Genomic DNA, 19,951 nt, shown 5'->3' with positions numbered 1-19,951 from the left:
ACGGGCTCTGAACAGGCCCCGCCCCCTCCCCCGCATGCTCCGCTCCAAGGTGAGCGCGGGCTCTGAACAGGCCCCGCCCCCTCCCCCGCATGCTCCGCTCCAAGGTGAGCACGGGCTCTGAACAGGCCCCGCCCCCTCCCCCTACTCCGCATGCTCCGCTCCAAGGTGAGCGCGGGCTCTGAACAGGCCCCGCCCTCTCCCCCTACTCCGCATGCGCCGCTCCAAGGTGAGCACGGGCTCTGAACAGGCCCCGCCCCCTCCCCCGCATGCTCCGCTCCAAGGTGAGCGCGGGCTCTGAACAGGCCCCGCCCCCTCCCCCTACTCCGCATGCGCCGCTCCAAGGTGAGCACGGGCTCTGAACAGGCCCCGCCTCCTTCCCCTACTCCGCATGCACCGCTCCAAGGTGAGCGCAGGCTCTGAACAGGCCCCGCCCCCTCCCCCTACTCCGCATGCGCCGCTCCAAGGTGAGCGCGGGCTCTGAACAGGCCCCGCCCCCTCCCCTTGCGCCGCTCCAAGGTGAGCGCGGGCTCTGAACAGGCCCCGCCCCCTCCCCCTACTCCGCATGCGCCGCTCCAAGGTGAGCACGGGCTCTGAACAGGCCCCACCCCCTCCCAGTACTCAGCATGTGCCGCTCCTGCGCGGGACCCCGCATCCTGGGTCGGCCCGGGTAACCGCAAGAGCCCGGATCACCGGCGGAAAGTGAGTTTTATCAGGGTTTTTTTTATATACCGGAGAGAAGCACGGCGGGGAGATAAATAAAAAGAAAATACAAACCGCACCGTCCCAGCGCCCTCCCGGCACCGAGCGGAGCGGATTGAGCGGCCGCAGCCCCTTGTCCTCTGCAGGGAGCCGGACTGGGGCACGTCATCAACTCCACGGCGGTGACTGACGGGAGCTCCGACCAATAGGGAGAGAGCAGGCGGAGCTTGGAGGACTGAGGTGGCGGCGGGTCCGCCAACCAATCGGGGTGTCCGAGGGGCGGGACTTCCGCTGCCTGCTTCTCCCGCTGCTGAGACAAGTGGAATACAGCAGAGGGCGCTCTTCTGAGTTTGGGGCTCAGGCCTGTTAGTGGAGCAGTGCAGAGGGAACTTTACTCTGCACTGGGCTTTACTCCCTCAGCACTGCACTGGAGGGGCAGCACAGAGTTTTAGACTCCAGTCTCTGGAGTGGGACTTTAGCCCACAACCTTCTGACTCAGAGGAGAGAGTGCTGCCGCCTGAGCCACGGCTGACACGCTGTATCTAACCCGTGCTGCACCTGCCCTGGGAGTGTTTGATGGGACAGTGTAGAGGGAGCTTTATTCTGTATCTAACCCGTGCTGTACCTGCCCTGGGAGTGTTTGATGGGACAGTGTAGAGGGAGCTTTACTCTGTATCTAACCCGTGCTGTACCTGCCCTGGGAGTGTTTGATGGGACAGTGTAGAGGGAGCTTTATTCTGTATCTAACCCGTGCTGTACCTGCCCTGGGAGTGTTTGATGGGGCAGTGTAGAGGGAGCTTTATTCTGTATCTAACCAGTGCTGTACCTGCCCTGGGAGTGTTTGATGGGGCAGTGTAGAGGGAGCTTTATTCTGTATCTAACCCGTGCTGTACCTGCCCTGGGAGTGTTTGATGGGACAGTGTAGAGGGAGCTTTACTCTGTATCTAGCCCGTGCTGTACCTGCCCTGGGAGTGTTTGATGGGGCAGTGTGGAGGGAGCTTTACTCTGTATCTTACCTCGTGCTGTACCTGCCCTGGGAGTGTTTAATGTTGACACCAGGTGCTGAGAATGTTAAAATGTTCCTTTCCGCATAATGACATCCAGAATCTCGATGAGCACAAAAATTCACTCCACGAAAGTAACAGAAGCCCCTTAGCTTCTCTCCTGGACACAGTTATTGAGAGGACAGGGAATGTCTGTAACAAGTCATCAATTGGCTCTCGACTTATCTTCGAAACAGGGCCTCAATAGACTGTCTGTTTCTAACGAAGCTGATTTATTGATACAGAATATTAAAATCCAGTCCAGTTATTGGGGTTTTAACATCCACGAAATATAAGATGGTCACCAATAAATCCAGGAGGGAATTCAGTAGAAACTTGTTTACCCAGAGAGTGGTGAGAATGTGGAACTCGCTACTACAAAGAGTAGTTGAGGCTAAAAGTACAGATGCATTTAAGGGGAAGCCACATGAGTGTGTAAGGAATAGGAGGATATGTTGATCGGGTTAACTGAAGTAGGGTGGGTGTGGAGCATAAACACTGGACAAGTTGGATTGAATGTCCTGATTCTGTGCTGTACATTCTATGTAACACCAAGAACAGTCAAAAGAAGGGAATCATAGAAACATAGAAGGCCCTTCGAGCCTGCTCCGCCATTCAATGAGATCATGGCTGATCATCCAAACTCAGTACCCTGTCCCTGCCTTCTCCCCATATCTCTTGATCCCTTTAGCTTTAAGAAATATATCTAACTCCTTCTTGAATATATTTAATGATTTGGTCTCAACTGCCTTCTGTGGCAGAGAATTCCACAGGTTCACCACTCTCTGGGTGAAGAAATTCCTCCTCATCTCTGTCCTAAATGGCTTACCCCTTGTCCTTAGACTGTGACCCCTGGTTCTGGACTCCCCTGCCATCGGGAACATCCTTCCTACATCTCGTCTGTCTAGTCCTGTTAGAATTTTATAAGTTTCAATGAGATCCCCTCTCATTCTTCTAAACTCCAGCGAGTACAAGCCCAATCGACCCAATCTCTCCTCATACGTCATTCCTTCCATCCCAGGTCTGGTGAATCTTCGCTGCACTCCCTCCATGGCAAGAACAACCTTCCTCAGATAAGGTGACCAAAACTGCACACAATACTCAAGGTGTGGTCTCACCAAGGCCCTGTACAACTGCAGCAAGACATCCTTGTTCCTGTACTCAAACCCTCTCGCTACGAAGGCCAACATACCATTTGCCTTCTTAACTGCCTGCTGCACCTGCATGCTTACCTTCAGCGACTGGTGCACAAGGACACCCAGGTCTCGTTGCACTTCCCCTTCTCCCAATCTATTGCCGTTCGGATAATAATCTGCCTTCCTGTTTTTGACACCAAAGTGGATAACCTCGCATTTATCCACGTTATACTGCATCTGCCAGGCATCTGCCTAATCACCCAACCTGTCCAAATCATACTGGAGTTTCTCAGCATCCTCCTCACAGCACACATGCCCACCCAGCTTTGTGTCATCTGAAAACTTGGAGATATTACATCTAGTTCCCTCGTCTAGGTCATTAATATATATTGTGAATAGCTGGGGTCCTAGCACTGATCCCTGCGGTACCCCACTAGTCACTGCCTCCCACTCGGAAAAAGACCCGTTTGTTCCAACTCTTTGCTTCCTGTCTGCCAACCAGTTCTCTATCCAAGTCAGTACCTTGCCCCCAATCCCATGTGCCTTAACTTTACACGCTAATCTCTCATGCGGGACCTGATCGAAAGCCTTCTGAAAGTCCAAATACACCACATCCACTGGTTCTCCCTTATCTATTCTACCAGTTACATCCTCAAAAAATTCCAGTAGATTAATCAAGCACGATTTACCTTTTGTAAATCCATGTTGACTTTGTCTGATCCTGTCATTGTTTTCCAAGTGCTCTTCTATTACATCTTTTACAATGGACTCTAGCATTTTCCCCACTACCGATGTCAGGCTTACTAGTCTATAAGTCCCCATTTTCTCTCTACCACTTTTTTTGAACAGTGGGGTAACATTAGCTACCCTCCAATCCATGGGAACTGTTCCAGTGTCTATAGAATCATCAGCACAGCAGTTATATAATTTTTTTGATATATATAAATGACCTGGATATTGGAATTCAGTGTAGAATTTCTAAATTTGCTGATGACACCAAACTTGGGGGGTGTGACAAACAGTGAGGATGATACCAATCAACTGCAACAGGACATAGAAAGGCTAGCAGAATGGGCAGACAAGTGGCAGATGGAATTTAATAAAGAGAAGTGTGAGGTGATGCATTTTGGCAGAAGGAACAGGGAGAGGCAATATACACTTAATGGCACAGTTTTAAAGAGTGTGCAGGGACAGAGGGACCTGGGAGTTAATGTGCATAAGTCCCTGAAGGTGGCGGGACATATTGAGAGCGTGGTTAGCAAAGCATATGGGATTTTGGGCTTCATAAATAGAGGTATTGAGTACAAAAGTAGAGAAGTTATGCTGAAACTTTATAAAGCGCTGGTTAGGCCACAACTGGAGTATTGCATCCAGTTCTTGTCACCAAACTTTAGGAAGGATGTGAAGGCTCGAGAGGGTGCAGAGGAGATTTACCAGAATGGTTCCGGGGATGGGGGATCTTAGCTACAAGGACAGGTTGGAGAAGCTGGATTTGTTTTCATTAAAGCAAAGGCGGTTGAGGGGTGATTTGACAGAGGTGTACAAGATTATGACGGGTTTGGATAGGCTGGACGGGGAAAGGCTGTTCCCACTAGTTGATGGTACAAGGACTAGGGGACACAGATTTAAGGTTATGGGCAAGAGATACAGGGGGGATGTGAGGAAAACTTTGTTACGCAATGAGTGGTGAGGAGCTGGAACTCACTGCCGACGGAAGTGGTGGAAGCGGAGACACTCAATGTTTTCAAGGGGAGGCTGGATAGGCACTTGAGGGAAATAAACTTGCAGGGCTACGGGGATAGAGCGGGGGAATGGGACTGACTGGATTGCTCTACAGAGAGCCGGCACGGACTCGATGGGCCAAATGGCCTCCTTCTGTGCCGTTATGACTCTATGACTGTGACTGGAACCGTGTGAACGCGCTGGTGTCTCAGTAGGCTGGAGTACTGAGCGAATCCCTTCTCGCACATGGAGCAGGTGAATGGCCTCTCCCCAGTGTGAACTCGCTGGTGCATCAGCAGGTTGGAGGACTGAGTGAATCCCTTCCCACATACAGAGCAGGTGAATGGCCTCTCTCCAGTGTGGACTTGCTTGTGTGTCAGTAGGTGGGATGGCCGAGTGAATCTCTTCCCACACACAGAGCAGGTGAACGGCCTCTCCCCAGTGTGAAGTCGCTGGTGTCCCATCAGATCCCCAGAGCTTTTAAAGCTCTTCCCACAGTCAGGACATTTAAATGGCCTCTCATCAGTGTGAACTCGCTGGTGTCTCAACAAGTGGGGTGATCGAGTGAATTCCTTCCCACACATGGAGCACGTGAATGGCCTCTCCCCAGTGTGAACTCGCTGGTGTCCATTCAAAATCCCAGCGCTTTTAAAGCTCATCCCACAGACAGGACATGTAAACGGTGTCTGATCGGAGTGAAGTCGCTGGTGTTCCTTCAGATCCCCAGAGGTTTTAAAGCTCATCCCACAGTCAGAACATTTAAATGGTCTCTCATCAGTGTGAACTCGCTGGTGTCCCAACAGGTGGGATGACTGAGTGAATCCCTTCCCACACACGGAGCAGGTGAATGGCCTCTCCCCGGTGTGAACTCGCTGGTGTCCGTTCAGATTGCTGGAGCTTTTAAAGCTCATCCCACAGACAGAACATATAAATGGTCTCTGATCAGAGTGAACTCGCTGGTGTTGCTTCAGATCCCAAGAGGTTTTAAAGCTCTTCCCACAGGAAGAACAGTTAAATGGTCTCTCATCAGTGTGAACTCGCTGGTGTGCCTGTAGGTGGGATGGCCGAATGAATCCCTTCCCACACACGGCGCAGGTGAATGGTCTCTTTCCTGCTCTCTCCAGCTGGTGTCCCTTCAGCTCCTGGGACATTTGAAAGCTTTTCCCACAGTCGGAATGTTTCACCGGCCTCTCCCCAGTGTGAACTCGCTGGTGTGCCAGCAGATTTGAGGACTGAGTGAATCTCTTCCCACACACGGAGCAGGTGAACAGAATCTCTCCTGCTCTCTCCAGCTGGCGTCTCTTCAGCTCCTAGGACCGTTTAAATCTCTTCCTACAGTCAGAACATTTAATCGGTCTCTCATCACTGTGAACAAGCTGGTGTCTTAGGAGGGTGTCAGAATGAGTGAATCGCATCAAAAACACGGAGCAGGTCAACGGTCTCACATCAGTGTGGACAAGCTGGTGTCTCAGCAGCACGGATGGTGCAATTAATCCCTTCCACACACGGGGCCGGTGAACAGTTTCTCCCCAGTGTGTAGCCACTGTTGTCGCTTCAAGTACTTGTAGATTTTGAAGCTCTTCCCACACTCAGAACATTTAAAAGGTCTCTCATCAGTGTGAACTCACGGGTGTGGCAGCAGGTTGGATGAGCGACTGAATCAGGTCCTGAGGAAACGTGTAACTCTGTCAGATCTTGAGGTGCTGTTTGGTTTGAGCTTCCTGTCTGTAAATGCTCCACTTCTAAAACCCTGTAAAAGGAGCGTAGAAAGGGTAAGGCGGGAAGCAGGAATTTTTTTTGGCTTATTTTGCCTCAAAGAACAAACAGGGCAGAGCCGGTCCCACTGGTGTCCTGCCGTGCCCACAATAACCAGCGGGCCAGAAACAGCCCAATCCACCTCACTGACTTGGCCCTAAAGTCAAATCAAGTCTCATCAAATGACATCCTTTGTGACTGTGACAAAGGTAAACTATCCCTCCTCGTCCTTCCTGACTTGTCTGCAGCCTTTGACACGGTTGACCACTCCATTCTTCTCCCAACGCCTCTCCACCGTCGTCCAGCTGGGTGGGACTGCACTCGCCTGGTTCCATTCTTATCTATCTAATCGTAGCCACAGAATCACCTGCAACGGCTTCTCTTCCCGCTCCCGAATCGTTACCTCTGGTGTCCCCCAAGGATCTATCCTTGGGCCCCTCCTATTTCTCATCTAAATGCTGCCCCTTGGTGACATCATCTGAAAACACAGCATCAGTTTCCACATTTACGCTGACAACACCCAGCTCTACCTCACCACCACTTCTCTTGACCCCTCCACAATCTCTAATCCGGTTCTGGGCGAGCAGAAATTTTCTCCAATTAAATATTGGGAAGACTAAAGCAATTGTTTTCAGTCCCTAGCCACTGACTCCATCCCTCTCCCTAACATCTCTCTGAGGGTGAACCACACTGTTAACAACCTTGGTGTCATATCTGACCCTGAAATGAGCTTCCGAACACATATCCACAGCAGAACAAAGACCACCTATTTCCACCTCGGTAACATCGCCCATCTCCACCCCTGCCTCAGCTCATCCGCTGCTGAAACCCTCACCCGGCCCTTTGTTACCTCTGGACTCGACTATTCCAACGCACTCCTGGCTGGCCTCCCACATTCTACCCCACGTAAACTTGAGGTGATCCAAAACTACCCGTGTCGTAACTCAATGCCAAGTCCCGTTCACCCATCACCCCTGTGCTCGCTGACCTACATTGGCTCCCGGTTAAGCAATGCTTCGATTTCAAAATTCTCATCCTTGTTTTCAAATCCCTCCGTGGCCTCGCTCCTCCCTATCTTAGTTATTCCCTTCGGCCTCACAACCACCCGCCGCCCGCGATAGAATCACAGAAAAATAATGACACGGAAGGAAGCCATTCGGCCCATCTTGTCCGTGCCAGCCGATTAAGTGCTATCCACACTAATGCCACTTTCCAGCACTTGGTCCATGGCCTTGTAGGTTACGGCACTTCAAGTGCATATCCAAGTACTTTTTAAATGTGATGAGAGTTTCTGCCTCTACCACCCTGTCAGGCAGTGAGTTCCAGACCCCCGCCACCCACTGGGTGAAAACATTTCTCCTCATCTCCCCTCTAAAGCTCCGACCAATTACTTTAAATCTACGCCCCCTGGTTGTGGACCCCTCTGCCAAGGGAAATAGGTCCTTCCTATCTCGGCCCCTCAGAATTTTATACACCTCAATCAGGTCTCCCCTCAGCCTCCTCGGTTCCAAAGAAAACAACCTCCTCCCCCCCCCCGAGACACCTGCGTTCCTCCAATTCTGCCCTCTTGAGCATCCCTGATTATAATCGCTGCACCATCAGTGGCCGTGTCTTCTGTTGCCTCGGCCCTAAGCTCTGGAATTCCCTCTCTGAACCTCTCCGCCTCTCTTTCATATAAAATAGGAGCAGGAGTCGGCCATTCGGCCCCTCGAGCCTGCTCCGCCATTCAGTGAGATCATGGCTGATCATCCAAATTCAGTACCCTGTCCCTGCCTTCTCCCCATATCCCTTGATCCCTTTAGCCTTAAGAAATATATCTAACTCCTACTTGAATATATTTAATGAATTGGCCTCCACTGCCTTCTGTGGTAGAGAATTCCACAGGTTCACCACTCTCTGGGTGAAGAAATTCCTCCTCATTTCTGTCCTAAATGGCTTACCCCTTATCCTTAGACTGTGACCCCAGCTGTTCACAATATATATTAATGATCTGGACGAGGGAATTGGATGTAATATCTCCAAATTTGCAGACGACACAAAGCTGGGAGGGAGGGTAAGCTGTGAGGAGGATGTCGTGAAACTCCAGTACGATTTGGACAGGTTGGGTGATTGGGCAGAAACATGGCAAATGCACTATAATGTGGATAAATGTGAGGTTATCCACTTTGGTGGCAAAAACAGGAAGGCATATTATTATTTGAATGGCAATAGATTGAGAGAAGGGGAAGTGCAAAGAGACCTGGGTGTTCTTGTGCACCAGTCGCTGAAGGTAAGCATGCAGGTGCAGCAGGCGGTTAAGAAGGCAAATGGTATGTTGGCCTTTGTAGCAAGAGGGTTCGAGTACAGGAACAAGGATGTCTTGCTACAGTTGTACAGGGCCTTGGTGAGACCGCACCTTGAGTATTGTGTGCAGTTTTGGTCACCTTACCTGAGGAAGGACGTTCTTGCCATGGAGGGAGTGCAGCGAAGATTCACCAGGCTGATACCTGGGATGGCAGGAATGACGTATGAGGAGAGATTGTGTCGATTGGGCTTATACTCACTGGAGTTTAGAAGATTGAGAGGGGATCTCATCGAAACCTATAAAATTCTGTCAGGTCTCGACAGACTAGATGCAGGAAGGATGTTTCTGATGGCCGGGGAGTCCAGAACCAGGGGTCACAGTCTAAGGATAAGGGGTAGGCCATTTAGGACTGAAATGAGGAGGAATTTCTTCACCCAGAGAGTGGTGAACCTGTGGAATTCTCTGCAACAGAGGGCAGTGGAGGCCAGTTCATTAAATATATTCAAGAAAGAGTTGGATATATTTCTTGAGGCTAAAGGGATCAAGCGGTATGGGGAGAAAGCAGGGATAGGGTACTGAATTTGGATGATCAGCCATGATCTCATTGAATGGCGGAGCAGGCTCAAAGGGCTGAATGGCCTACTCCTGCTCCTATCTTCTATGTTTCTATGACCCCTGGTTCTGGACTCCTCCGCCATTGGGAACATCCTTCCTGCATCTAGTCTGTCTAGTCCTGTTAGAATTTTATAAGTTTCAATGAGATCCCCTCTCATTCTTCTGAATTCAAGAGAATACATGCCTAGTTTACTCAATCTCTTCTCATACGACAGTCCCGCCATCCCAGGAATCAATCTCGTGAACCTTCATTGCACTCCCTCTATGGCAAGTATATCCTTCCTTAGGTAAGGAGACCAAAATTGTACACAGTACTCCAGGTGTGGTCTCACCAAGGCCCTTTATAATTGGAGTAAGACTTCTTTACTCCTGTACATATATTTCTTAAGGCTAAAGGGATATGGGGAGAAGGCAGGGACAGGGTACTGAATTTGGATGATCAGCCATGATCTCATTGAATGGGGGAACAGGCTCGAGGGGCCGAATGGCCTACTCCTGCTCCTATCTTGTATGTTTCTATGTATTCAATCTTTCCTTGTAGCTGAAATTCTCTAGTCCTGGCAACATCCTCGAAAATCTCCCGTCTGGAGCACAGTCACATCTTTCCTGCAATGGGGCGAGCAGAACTGCACGCAGCACTCTAGCCGGTGGCCTAACTGGTGTTTTGTACAGTTCAAGCAGAACCTCCCTGCTCTTACATGATACAGAAAGAGAGAGGCACTGCCCCTTTAAATACCTGGGGGGCACCCATTCCCCTTTAAATGGCCAAGCAATTTTTTTTGTTGAAAAGGGGCCGCAGTCCCCTTTGACTCACCCCTCTCACCCTCCCCCCTCTCACCCACCACAAATACTCACAAGAGAGAGAGAGAGAGAGAGGAGGAAGAATGCTGGTCTTTGTCCCTTTAAAAGTGGCTGCCCACCAAAATGTTCACAGCACCAGGGCTCTTTGTTCTGGATAAAAGTCGAAAAGAGAAAAGGTTCACTTATTTTTAAATGAATGCAGTTGATGAATAGCCTTGCAATAAAGGTAATGCAAAGGAATAAACACTCACAAGCTGGGTTTTTTTCCACCTCCTTCTCCCCTTCCCTTTAACAGCTCCTGCAGACAATGAAAGCAGGAAAGCGGCCTGCAGCCCACCGAGGTCCCGCCCCCCTCCCTCCCGCGCCGCCATTGGTTGGAGGACCGTCAGCCCGCCCGGTCCGCCCAGCGTTTTCCGCGCTCCTGATTGGTGGGCGCCTCGCGTCAATCAACACCCCCTCCGATTACACGGTGACGCCAGCACGCAATGCCCAGGGGTCGGTTGGATCGGCGCACGCCACCGCAAGGTAAAAAAAAGACACCCCACACAAATGAGGAAAAACAAAAATAATAATAATCGCACTTTAGAGGGGAGGAGGTTGGGGGAATTAATGAGTGTTTTCAATTTGTTTCTCAAAAAAAAATATTTGAAAAGCTTCCCAACGGTGCGAGGCGGGCTGCGCATGCGCTCCAGCCGGCCTTTGACTCCCCACGTGGGCCCGGGGGCCGGACACGCCCACTTACCTTCCCCTGCACCAATCACAGCGCGGGCAGGCGCGGGGTCTCCGGGCAGCAGACAGAAGGCCGGGGACGTGGCGGAATCAGCGGCCGGGGTAAAGTAGTGTGTTGGGGAATCGATTTAAATCGAGGTGAGGCGGAGAGCGGGATTATAAAGTAAAATACGAGAAAAACCAAACCTGAGAGTCGGGCGAGCGGGACCTCCGCGGACGCCGAACGGAGCGATTGACCTGCGCGCGGGGTGGCGGAGTGAGCCGGAGCAATGTGATTCTGACTGACGGGAACGCTGACCAATAGCACGAGGGCGGGCCCGGTTCCTCCGACCAATGGCGGCGCGGCTAGGGGGCGGGACCTTCCTCCCCGGCGCTGGGGCTGGTGCCCGATTGTGACGTCATCACAGGAAGAGGCCTGTCGGCGGCCTGGTCCTCCAACCAATGGTGGCGCGGCAAGGGGGCGGGACCTCCTCTCGAGCTCAGGTGCGCTGGGGCCGATTGTGACGCGCTGTCCCCAGGTGAGAGCAGCTCAGTCAGCACAGAGCTGGGGCTGGAATCTGGGAGAGGGGCCGCAGGCAGCGGGCCTGGCAAAGGGGCACAAGCTTCACAATACAAGCTGCTTTCAAATGCACAATTGTTTCCTACAGACAGCTTTGGTCACTCTGCAAAAAACACTGTTTAACAATTCATCATAACTCCCCTGCTTTAGGAGAGGCGCAGAGTGCAAAAAGCAAGGAAGTTATGATGAAACTGTGTAAAAGACTGGAGTCAGCTGTGGCTCAGTGGATAGCAGAGTCAGAAGGTTGTGGGTTCAAATCCCGCTCCAGGGACTTGAGCATATAAAGCGAGGCTGACACTCCAGTGCGGTGCTGAGGGAGTGCCGCACCGTCGGAGGGTCAGTACTGAGGGAGCACCGCACTGTCGGAGGGTCCGTACCGAGGGAGCTCCGCACTGTCGGAGGGTCAGTACTGAGGGAGTGCCGCACTGTCGGAGGGGCAGTACTGAGGGAGCGCCGCACTGTCGGAGGGGCAGTACTGAGGGAGCGCCGCACTGTCGGAGGGGCAGTACTGAGGGAGCTCCGCGCTGTCGGAGGGGCAGTACTGAGGGAGCGCTGCACTGTCGGAGGGGCAGTACTGAGGGAGCGCCGCACTGTCGGAGGGGCAGTACTGAGGGAGCTCCGCGCTGTCGGAGGGGCAGTACTGAGGGAGCGCCGCACTGTCGGCGGGGCAGTACTGAGGGAGCGCAGCACTGTCGGCGGGGCAGTGCTGCGGGAGCGCTGCGGGAGCGCTGCATTGTCGGAGGGTCAGTACTGAGGGAGTGCCGCGCTGTCGGAGGGGCAGTACTGAGGGAGCGCCACGCTGTTGGAGGGGCAGTAGTGAGGGAGCTCCGCACTGTCGGAGGGGCAGTACTGCGGAAGCGCCGCAATGTCGGAGGGACAGTACTGAGGGAGCGCCGCATTGTCGGAGGGGCGGTAATGAAGGAGCGCTGCAGTGTCGGAGGTGCTGTCTTACAGATGAGACGTTAAACCGAGGCCCACGTCTGCCCCCTCAGGTGGATGTAAAAGATCCCGTGGTGCTCGTACTAGTGGTTAGCACTGTTGCCTCACAGCGCCAGGGACCCGGGTTCAAATCTGGCCTCGGGCGACTGTCTGTGTGGAGTTTGCACATTCTCCCTGTGTCTGCGTGGGTTTCCTCCGGGTGCTCCGGTTTCCTCCCACAGTCCAAAGATGTGCAGGTTAGGTTGATTTGGCTATGATAAATTGACCCTTAGTGTTAGGGGATTCAATACGTGGGGTTACGGATATAGGGTGGGATATGTCTCGGTGCAGGCTCGATGGGCCGAAATGGCCTCTTATCTGCACTGTAGATTCTGTGATTCTTTCAAATGCACAATTGTTTCCTGCAGACAGCTTTGGTCACTCTGCAAAAAACTGTTTAACAATTAATCATAACTCCCCTGCTTTAGAGGAGGCGTAGAGTGCAAAAAGCAAGGAAGTTATGATGAAACTGTGTAAAAGACTGGAGTCAGCTGTGGCTCAGTGGATAGCAGAGTCAGAAGGTTGTGGGTTCAAATCCCGCTCCAGGGACTTAGAGCATATAAAGCGAGGCTGACACTCCAGTGCGGTGCTGAGGGAGCGCCGCACTGTCGGAGGGGCAGTACTGAGGGAGCGCCGCACTGTCGGAGGGGCAGTACTGCGGGAGCGCCGCACTGTCGGAGGGGCAGTACTGAGGGAGCGCCGCACTGTCGGAGGGTCAGTACTGAGGGAGTGCTGCACTGTCGGAGGAGCAGTACTGAGGGAGCGATGCACTGTCGGAGGGGCAGTACTGAGGGAGTGCTGCACTGTCGGAGGAGCAGTACTGAGGGAGTGCCGCACTGTCGGAGGGGCAGTGGATGTGGTGTATTTGGATTTTCAAAAGGCTTTCGATAAGGTCCCGCATAAGAGATTAGCGTGTAAAGTTAAGGCAAATGGGATTGGGAGCAAGGTATTGACTTGGATAGAGAACTGGTTGGCAGACAGGAAGCGAAGCGTTGGAATAAATGGCTCTTTTTCCGAGTGGCAGGCAGTGACTAGTGGGGTACCGCAGGGATCGGTCCTTGGACCCCAGCTATCACAATATATATTAATGATCTGGACGAGGGAACTAGATGTAATATCTCCAAGTTTGCAGACGACACAAAGATGGGTGGGCGTGTGTGCTGTGAGGAGGATTACGAGAAACTCCAGTATGATTTGGACAGGTTGCGTTATTGGGCAGAAACATGGCAGATGCAATATAACGTGGATAAATGCGAGGTTATCCACTTTGGTGTCAAAAACAGGACGGCAGATTATTATCTGAATGGCAATAGATTGGGAGAAGGGGAATTGCAACGAGACCTGGGCATCCTTGTGCACGAGTCGCTGAAGGTAAGCATGCAGGTGCAGCAGGCGGTGAAGAAGGCAAATGGTATGTTGGCCTTCATAGCGAGAGGGTTCGAGTACAAGAACAAGGATGTCTTGCTGCAGTTGTACAGGGCCTTGGAGACCACATCTTGAGTACTGTGTGCAGTTTTGGTCGCCTTTTCTGAGGAAGGATGTTTTGCCATGGAGGGAGTGCAGTGAAGATTCACCAGACTGATACCTGGGATGGCAGGAATGACGTATGAGGAGAGATTGGGTCGATTGGGCTTATACTCGCTGGAGTTTAGAAGAATGAGTGGGGATCTCATTGAAACTTATAAAATTCTATCAGGACTGGACAGACTGGATGCAGGAGGGATGTTCCTGATGGTGGGGAAGTCCAGAATCAGGGGTCACAGTCTAAAGATGAGGGGTAAGCCATTTAGGACAGAGATGAGGAGGAATTTCTTCACCCAGAGAGTGGTGAACCTGTGGAATTTGCTCACACCAAGCTCGCACAGATAGCAGTGTGATAATGACCAGATAATCTGTATTGGTGATGTTGGGTGAGCGATAAATATTGGTCCCAGGACACCGGGTGAACTCCTCTTGCCCTTTTTAGTTTTTTAAACTGTCATTCGAGTTTCCCTCCCTCTATTGTGAAGGGCGGGTTTCCGCTGGGATACAGTCCCACAGTCACTGGTTGCCTTCTGGTGCCCCTCCGAGTGGCCAATGTGTGAGGGTGTGCAGTGATTGTTGGCAGCCTATTCAACCTTGGGGGCATCACAGACAAAATCAAGCCCCCTTTGCAGACTCAGCCTTTGCTGCTGGGGTGACTGGACAGTGATCAGCAGCAGGAGCCCAGGGCACTGAGGCTAACTGCAGTCTCCCCAACTGCATCCCAGGCCGGGATCAGCTGAGCACCCCCACAGCGTGCAGCTGGAATGTGCAACCTATCCTGGGGAGCGGGGGAAAGAGAGGTCAAGGGTCAGCACAGACTGTCAGTCAACCTTGACCTCTCAGACTCCCTCACTCATAGAAATTTACAGCACAGAAGGAGGCCATTTGGCCCATCTTGTCCGTGCCGGCCGACAAAGAGCTATCCACCCTAATCCCACTTTCCAGCACTTGGTCCGTAGCCTTGTAGGTTACGGCACTTCAAGTACATATCCAAGTACTTTTTAAATGTGATGAGGGTCTCTGCCTCTACCACCCTGTCAGGCAGTGAGTTCCAGACCCCCACCACCCTCTGGGTGAAAACATTTCTCCTCAACTCCCTCTAAACTTTCAACCAATTACTTTAAATCTGTGCCCCCTGGTTATTGACCTCCCTGCTAAGGGAAATAGATCCTTCCAATCCACTCTATCTAGGCCCCACATAATTTTATACACCTCAGTTAAGTCTCCCCTCAGCCTCCTCCGTTCCAAAGAAAACAACCCCAGCCTATCCAATCTTTCCTCATAGCTAAAATTCCCCAGACCAGGCAAGATCCTCGTAAATCTCCTCTGCACCCCCTCTAGTGCAATCACATCCTTCCTGTAATGTGGTGACCAGAACTGCACGCAGTGTTCTAGCTGCGGCCTAACTAGTGTTTTATACAGTTCAAGCATAACCTCCCTGCTCTTATATTCTATGCCTCGGCTAATAAAGGCAAGTATCCCGTGTGCCTTCTTAACCACCTTATCTACCTGTCCTGCTACCTTCAGGGATCTGTGGACAGGCACTCCAAGGTCCCTCTGATCCTCTGCACTTCTCAGTGTCCGACCATTTATAGTGTATTCCCTTGCCTTGTTAGCCCTCCCCAAATGCATTACCTCACACTTCTCCAGATTGAATTCCATTTGCCACTGTTCTGCCCACCTGACCAGTCCATTGATATCTTCCTGCAGTCTGCAGCTTTCTTCTTCATTATCAACCACACGGCCAACTTTTGCATCATCTGCAAACTTCTTAATCATACTTCCTACATTCAAGACCAACTCATTGATATGGACCAATCAGCAGAACACGTTCTGTTGACGTCATGACGTCTGCACCTTTTATGACGTCAAGACGTCCCAGAGCGCGTCACCCGCCGCCCGCCCATTGATCCCAGGATCTGTCTCCCTAATGGTCGGCGGACACGTCAATCACGCCCGCTGCCCGCTGTCACGTGACCCTGAGGCGCTCTCCGGCTCCGCCCGAGTGAAGTCGCTCCATTCGGTGCCTGCGGAGCCCTCGGACTCTCAGGCTTGGATTCCCTTTATTCTGTCCCCTCCTCTGATCTCAATCGGATCTGGGGGAAAACTCACTTTCCCTCACTGATTGCGGCTCTTCACCAACACCGACTTTACAAAGAAAGCCCCGCGTGGCAGCCTGGAGCTCGGGCCCAGCGCGCAGGCGCGGGGGAGGATGATTGACAGGGGCCCCGGGTGTGTGCTGAGCATGCGCGGTGTGGGCCGGGCGCCTGTGGAGCAGGAGAGGGCTGGGCCATGTGGCGCATGCGCGGGGTCAGCCACAACTCAGCGCGGCGGCCAGGACGCTTTCTGGAGCGCGGGGGCTTGTGGGTATTGTAGCCGCCATTACTGTTGATCCTTTCAACCAACCTATGCAGCAGCTGGGGTCTGAAAATCAGCTTCACTGCCCCTGGGCTGGGAAAAGGGGGACATGAGTACAGGTACCGTACCATAGTGGTTATGTTACTGGACTAGTTATCCAGAGGCCTGGACTAGTGATCTGGAGAAGTGAGTTCAAGTGAGAACTATATCTATCTCCTTCTTGAATATATTTAACAATTCATTAAATATATTCAAGAAGGAGTTAGATATATTTTTTAAGGCTAAAGGGATCAAGGGATATGGGGAGAAAGCAGGGACAGGGTACTGAATTTGGATGATCAGCCATGATCTCATTGAATGGCGGAGCAGGCTCGAGGGGCCGAATGGCCTACTCCAGCTCCTATCTTCTATGTTTCTATGTAATCCCAGCACGGCAGCTGCAGAACTTAAATTCAGTTAATTAAATAAATCTGGAATTAAAAGGCTAGTAATGGTGACCATGAAACCGTCGTTAAAAACCCATCTGGTTCACTAATCTGACTGGCTTATATGTGACTTCAGACTCACAGCAATGTGGTTGTCCCTTAACTGCCTTCTGAAGTGGCCTAGCAAGCCCCTCAGTTATACCAAACCACTGTAAAGAAGTGTACCCGCACTGTGGGAGCACCTTCACCACACGGACTGCAGTGGTTCAAGGCGGCGGCTCGCCACCACCTTCTCAAGGGCAACTAGAGATGGGCAATAAATGCTGGTGTTGCCAGCGACGCCCACATCCCGTGAACGCTAAAGGGATCAACTGAATGGCGGAGCAGGCTCGAGGGGCAGAATGGCTTACTCCTGCTCCTATCTTCTATGTTTCTATGAATGATTATATAAATAAAATGGAGACCCCTTTCTGCACTCCTTTCACAGGGTTTTAGAATTGGAGCCTTTAAGGACAGGAGGCTAAGACCAAACATCACGTCAAGATCTGACAGAGTTACAGGATTCCTCAGGACCTGATGCAATCGGTCCTCCAATCTGCTGGCACACCAGTGAACCAGAGAGTTCACACTGATGAGAGACCTTTTAAATGTTCTGAGCGTGGGAAGAGCTTCAAGATCTACAAGCACCTGAAGCGACACCAGTGGCTACACATTGGGGAGAGCCTGTTCACCGGCCCCATGTTCCAGAAGGGATTCACTCAGTCATCGGCCCCGATGATACACCAGCAGGATCACACGAGGGAGAGACCTTTAACCCGCGCCGTGTGTGGGAAGGGATTAATTGCACCATCCGTGCTGCTGAGACACCAGCTTGTCCACACCGATGAGAGACCGTTGACCTGCTCTGTGTTTTTGAAGCGATTCTCTCATTCTGCCACCCTCCTGAAACACCAGCTTGTTCACAGTGATGAGAGACCGATTAAATGTTCTGACTGTGGGAAGAGATTTAAAAGGTCCCAGGATCTGAAGAGACACCAGCTGGAGGGAGCAGGAGAGATTCTGTTCACCTGCTCCGTGTGTGGGAAGAGATTCAATCGGTCCTCGAATCTGCTGGCACACCAGCGAGTTCACACTGGGGAGAGGCCGGTGAGACATTCCGACTGTGGGAAAAGCTTTAAAAGGTCCCAGGAGCTGAAGGGAGACCAGCTGGAGAGAGCAGGAAAGAGGCCGTTCACCTCCGTGTGTGGGAAGGGATTCACTCAGTCATCCAACCTACTGACACACCAGCGAGTTCACACTGATGAGAGACCATTTATATGTTCTGTCTGTGGGAAGAGCTTTCAAAGCTCCACGGAACTGAAGCAACACCAGCGAGTTCACACTGATGAGAGACCATTTACATGTTCTGCCTGTGGGAAGAGCTTTAAAACCTCTGGGGATCTGAAGCAACACCAGCAAGTTCACTCCGATCAGAGACCATTTACATGTTCTGTCTGTGGGATGAGCTTTACAAGCTCCAGGAATCTGAACGGACACCAGCGAGTTCACACTGGGAAGAGGCCATTCACCTGCTCCATGTGTGGGAAGGGATTCACTCTGTCATCCGACCTGTTGACACACCAGCGAATTCACACTGATGAGAGACCGTTCACCTGCTCCGTGTGTGGGAAGGGATTTACTCAGTCAGCCCACCTGGTGAGACACCAGCAAGTTCACACTGTTCTGTAGTGCAGGGCCCTGTAGAAAGCTGGGGTGACATGAACATGGACATTAATGTTTTATAAATCTTGTACTGCTGTTTAATCTTTAAGACTGTTGTGCTGACGATTCCCTTCGATTGACTGTTCATGGTGTTACATAGAATGTACAGCACAGAAACAGGCCATTCGGCCCAACTGGTCCATGCCAGTGTTTATGCCCCACACCCACCCTACTTCAATTAACCCGATCAACATCTCCTCCCATTCCTTTCTCCCTCGTGTGGCTTCCTCATAAATGCATCTGTGCTGTTCACCTCACCCACTCCTTGTGGTAACGAGTTCCCCATTCTCACCACTCTCTGGGTAAAGATTTTTCTCCTGAATTCACTACTGGATTTCTTAGTGACTTTTATATTTATGGCCCCGTAATTATGATGAGATTCTGTTAAGCTGACCATTATGTTGTTGTACTTTGTCTTTTTCAGATGAATGAAACATTACTGAGCCCCTGTACCTGTGTTATGGGATGAAGTGCCAGACAAGTGAAGGCACAACGTCTGGGTGTGAATTTGATAATAACCTCACGGACCGTATAGGTGTGATAACCAGACGGGCTTGTGGTTATAGTCTGGTCACAGATGGACTAAATTCCCTGAATTAGCAGGAGTTCAGGAGGCGGTCAACAGACGGGTCCAAACAATCCCATTTCCTGAGCGGTAACCAAGCTTGTGTATAAGAACAGGCCACTTAAGCCGTTGTCAGTTGGAACAGACTCGAGAAGATCGCGCGCGAATCCACTGTACTTCTATTCTCCAGATTGAGGGAATTATCACCCGATCTGTGTTATGCAGCGCTCTTAATAAAGCCTGGAGAGACAATTTGTGTTCCTGTGAGCTTGATTATCTGGTATCCGAAACTCTGGGACTCCCGATCATTAGAGTCAACCTCAGTGTGTGGAAAGGGATTCCCTGGTGTATCCCACCCGCTGACACACCAGAGTGTCCACAGTGTGACTGCGGTGGGTCGATTCCACTGTTTCCGATGCCTTTAATCACAGGCATGTGCGGCCCAGTTAAAGGGACATCGACCGTCACATCCTCTTCCCTCGGAGTATTGGTGTCAGTTAAAGAGTCTGCGACCTTTCTGTCTTCTCCTTTGTAACTAAAGGGACAATGTGTCTCCTTACCTCAGCGTAACACCCCGATATTTAAAGGGACATTGTCTCTCTGTATTCATAGAATCACAGAATAGCACAGAAGGAGGCCATTCAGCCCATCGAGTCTGTGCCGGCTCTTTCGAAGAGCAATCCAGTTAGTCCCACTCCTCCGCTCTTTCCCTATATCCCTGCAATTTCTTTCAGTTCAAGTATTTATCCCGTCCCCTTTTGAAGGCTCCTGTTGAATCTGCTTCCACCGCCCTATCAGGCAGCGCGTTCCCCATCACAACAACTCGCTGTGGAAAAAAAGTTTCCTCATGTCACCTCTGGTTCTTTTGCCAATCACCTTAAATCTGTGTCCTCTGTTTAACGACCGTTCCTCCGCTGCAACAGTTTCTCCTTATTTACTCTATCCAAATTATTCATGATTTTTAACACCTCTATCAAATCTCCCCTTAACCTTCTCT

The 19,951-nt window shown here is 51.4% G+C and overlaps 1 protein-coding gene across 2 annotated transcripts; it reads left to right on the top strand.

Moving 5' to 3' along the window:
* Positions 1-10,490: 10,490 nt before the first annotated feature.
* On the top strand, positions 10,491-19,020 carry LOC147083623 (uncharacterized). Of its 2 annotated transcripts, none has more exons than XR_015075970.1 (2): positions 10,491-10,580; positions 18,814-19,020. XR_015075970.1 is itself a non-coding variant. In XM_085980165.1 (2 exons), exons 1-2 carry the CDS (start codon positions 17,205-17,207, stop codon positions 18,856-18,858), a joined length of 1,164 nt encoding a protein of 387 aa, XP_085836291.1. In that variant the 5' UTR covers positions 17,126-17,204; the 3' UTR covers positions 18,859-19,020. The 2 variants fall into 2 exon arrangements, 1 of the variants encoding a protein (XP_085836291.1); XM_085980165.1 differs by lacking the exon at positions 10,491-10,580 and adding an exon at positions 17,126-18,323.
* Positions 19,021-19,951: the final 931 nt, after the last annotated feature.

Source organism: Somniosus microcephalus, unplaced genomic scaffold (genome assembly GCF_052327205.1).
Source record: "Somniosus microcephalus isolate GS21.2 unplaced genomic scaffold, FLI_Smic_1.0 scaffold58, whole genome shotgun sequence".
Lineage (NCBI taxonomy): Eukaryota > Metazoa > Chordata > Chondrichthyes > Squaliformes > Somniosidae > Somniosus > Somniosus microcephalus.
Note: the sequence above shows the minus strand (reverse complement) of the source record. Positions and strands in the feature narration are given on the sequence as shown.

Bases quoted from the DNA above. Each gene is read 5' to 3' on its own strand.
- LOC147083623 (XM_085980165.1), top strand. From the start codon at position 17,205: ATGCAATCGGTCCTCCAATCTGCTGGCACACCAGTGAACCAGAGAGTT. The intron at 18,324-18,813 runs GTGAGACACCAG...TGTCTTTTTCAG, and splicing joins TTACTCAGTCAGCCCACCTG to ATGAATGAAACATTACTGAG.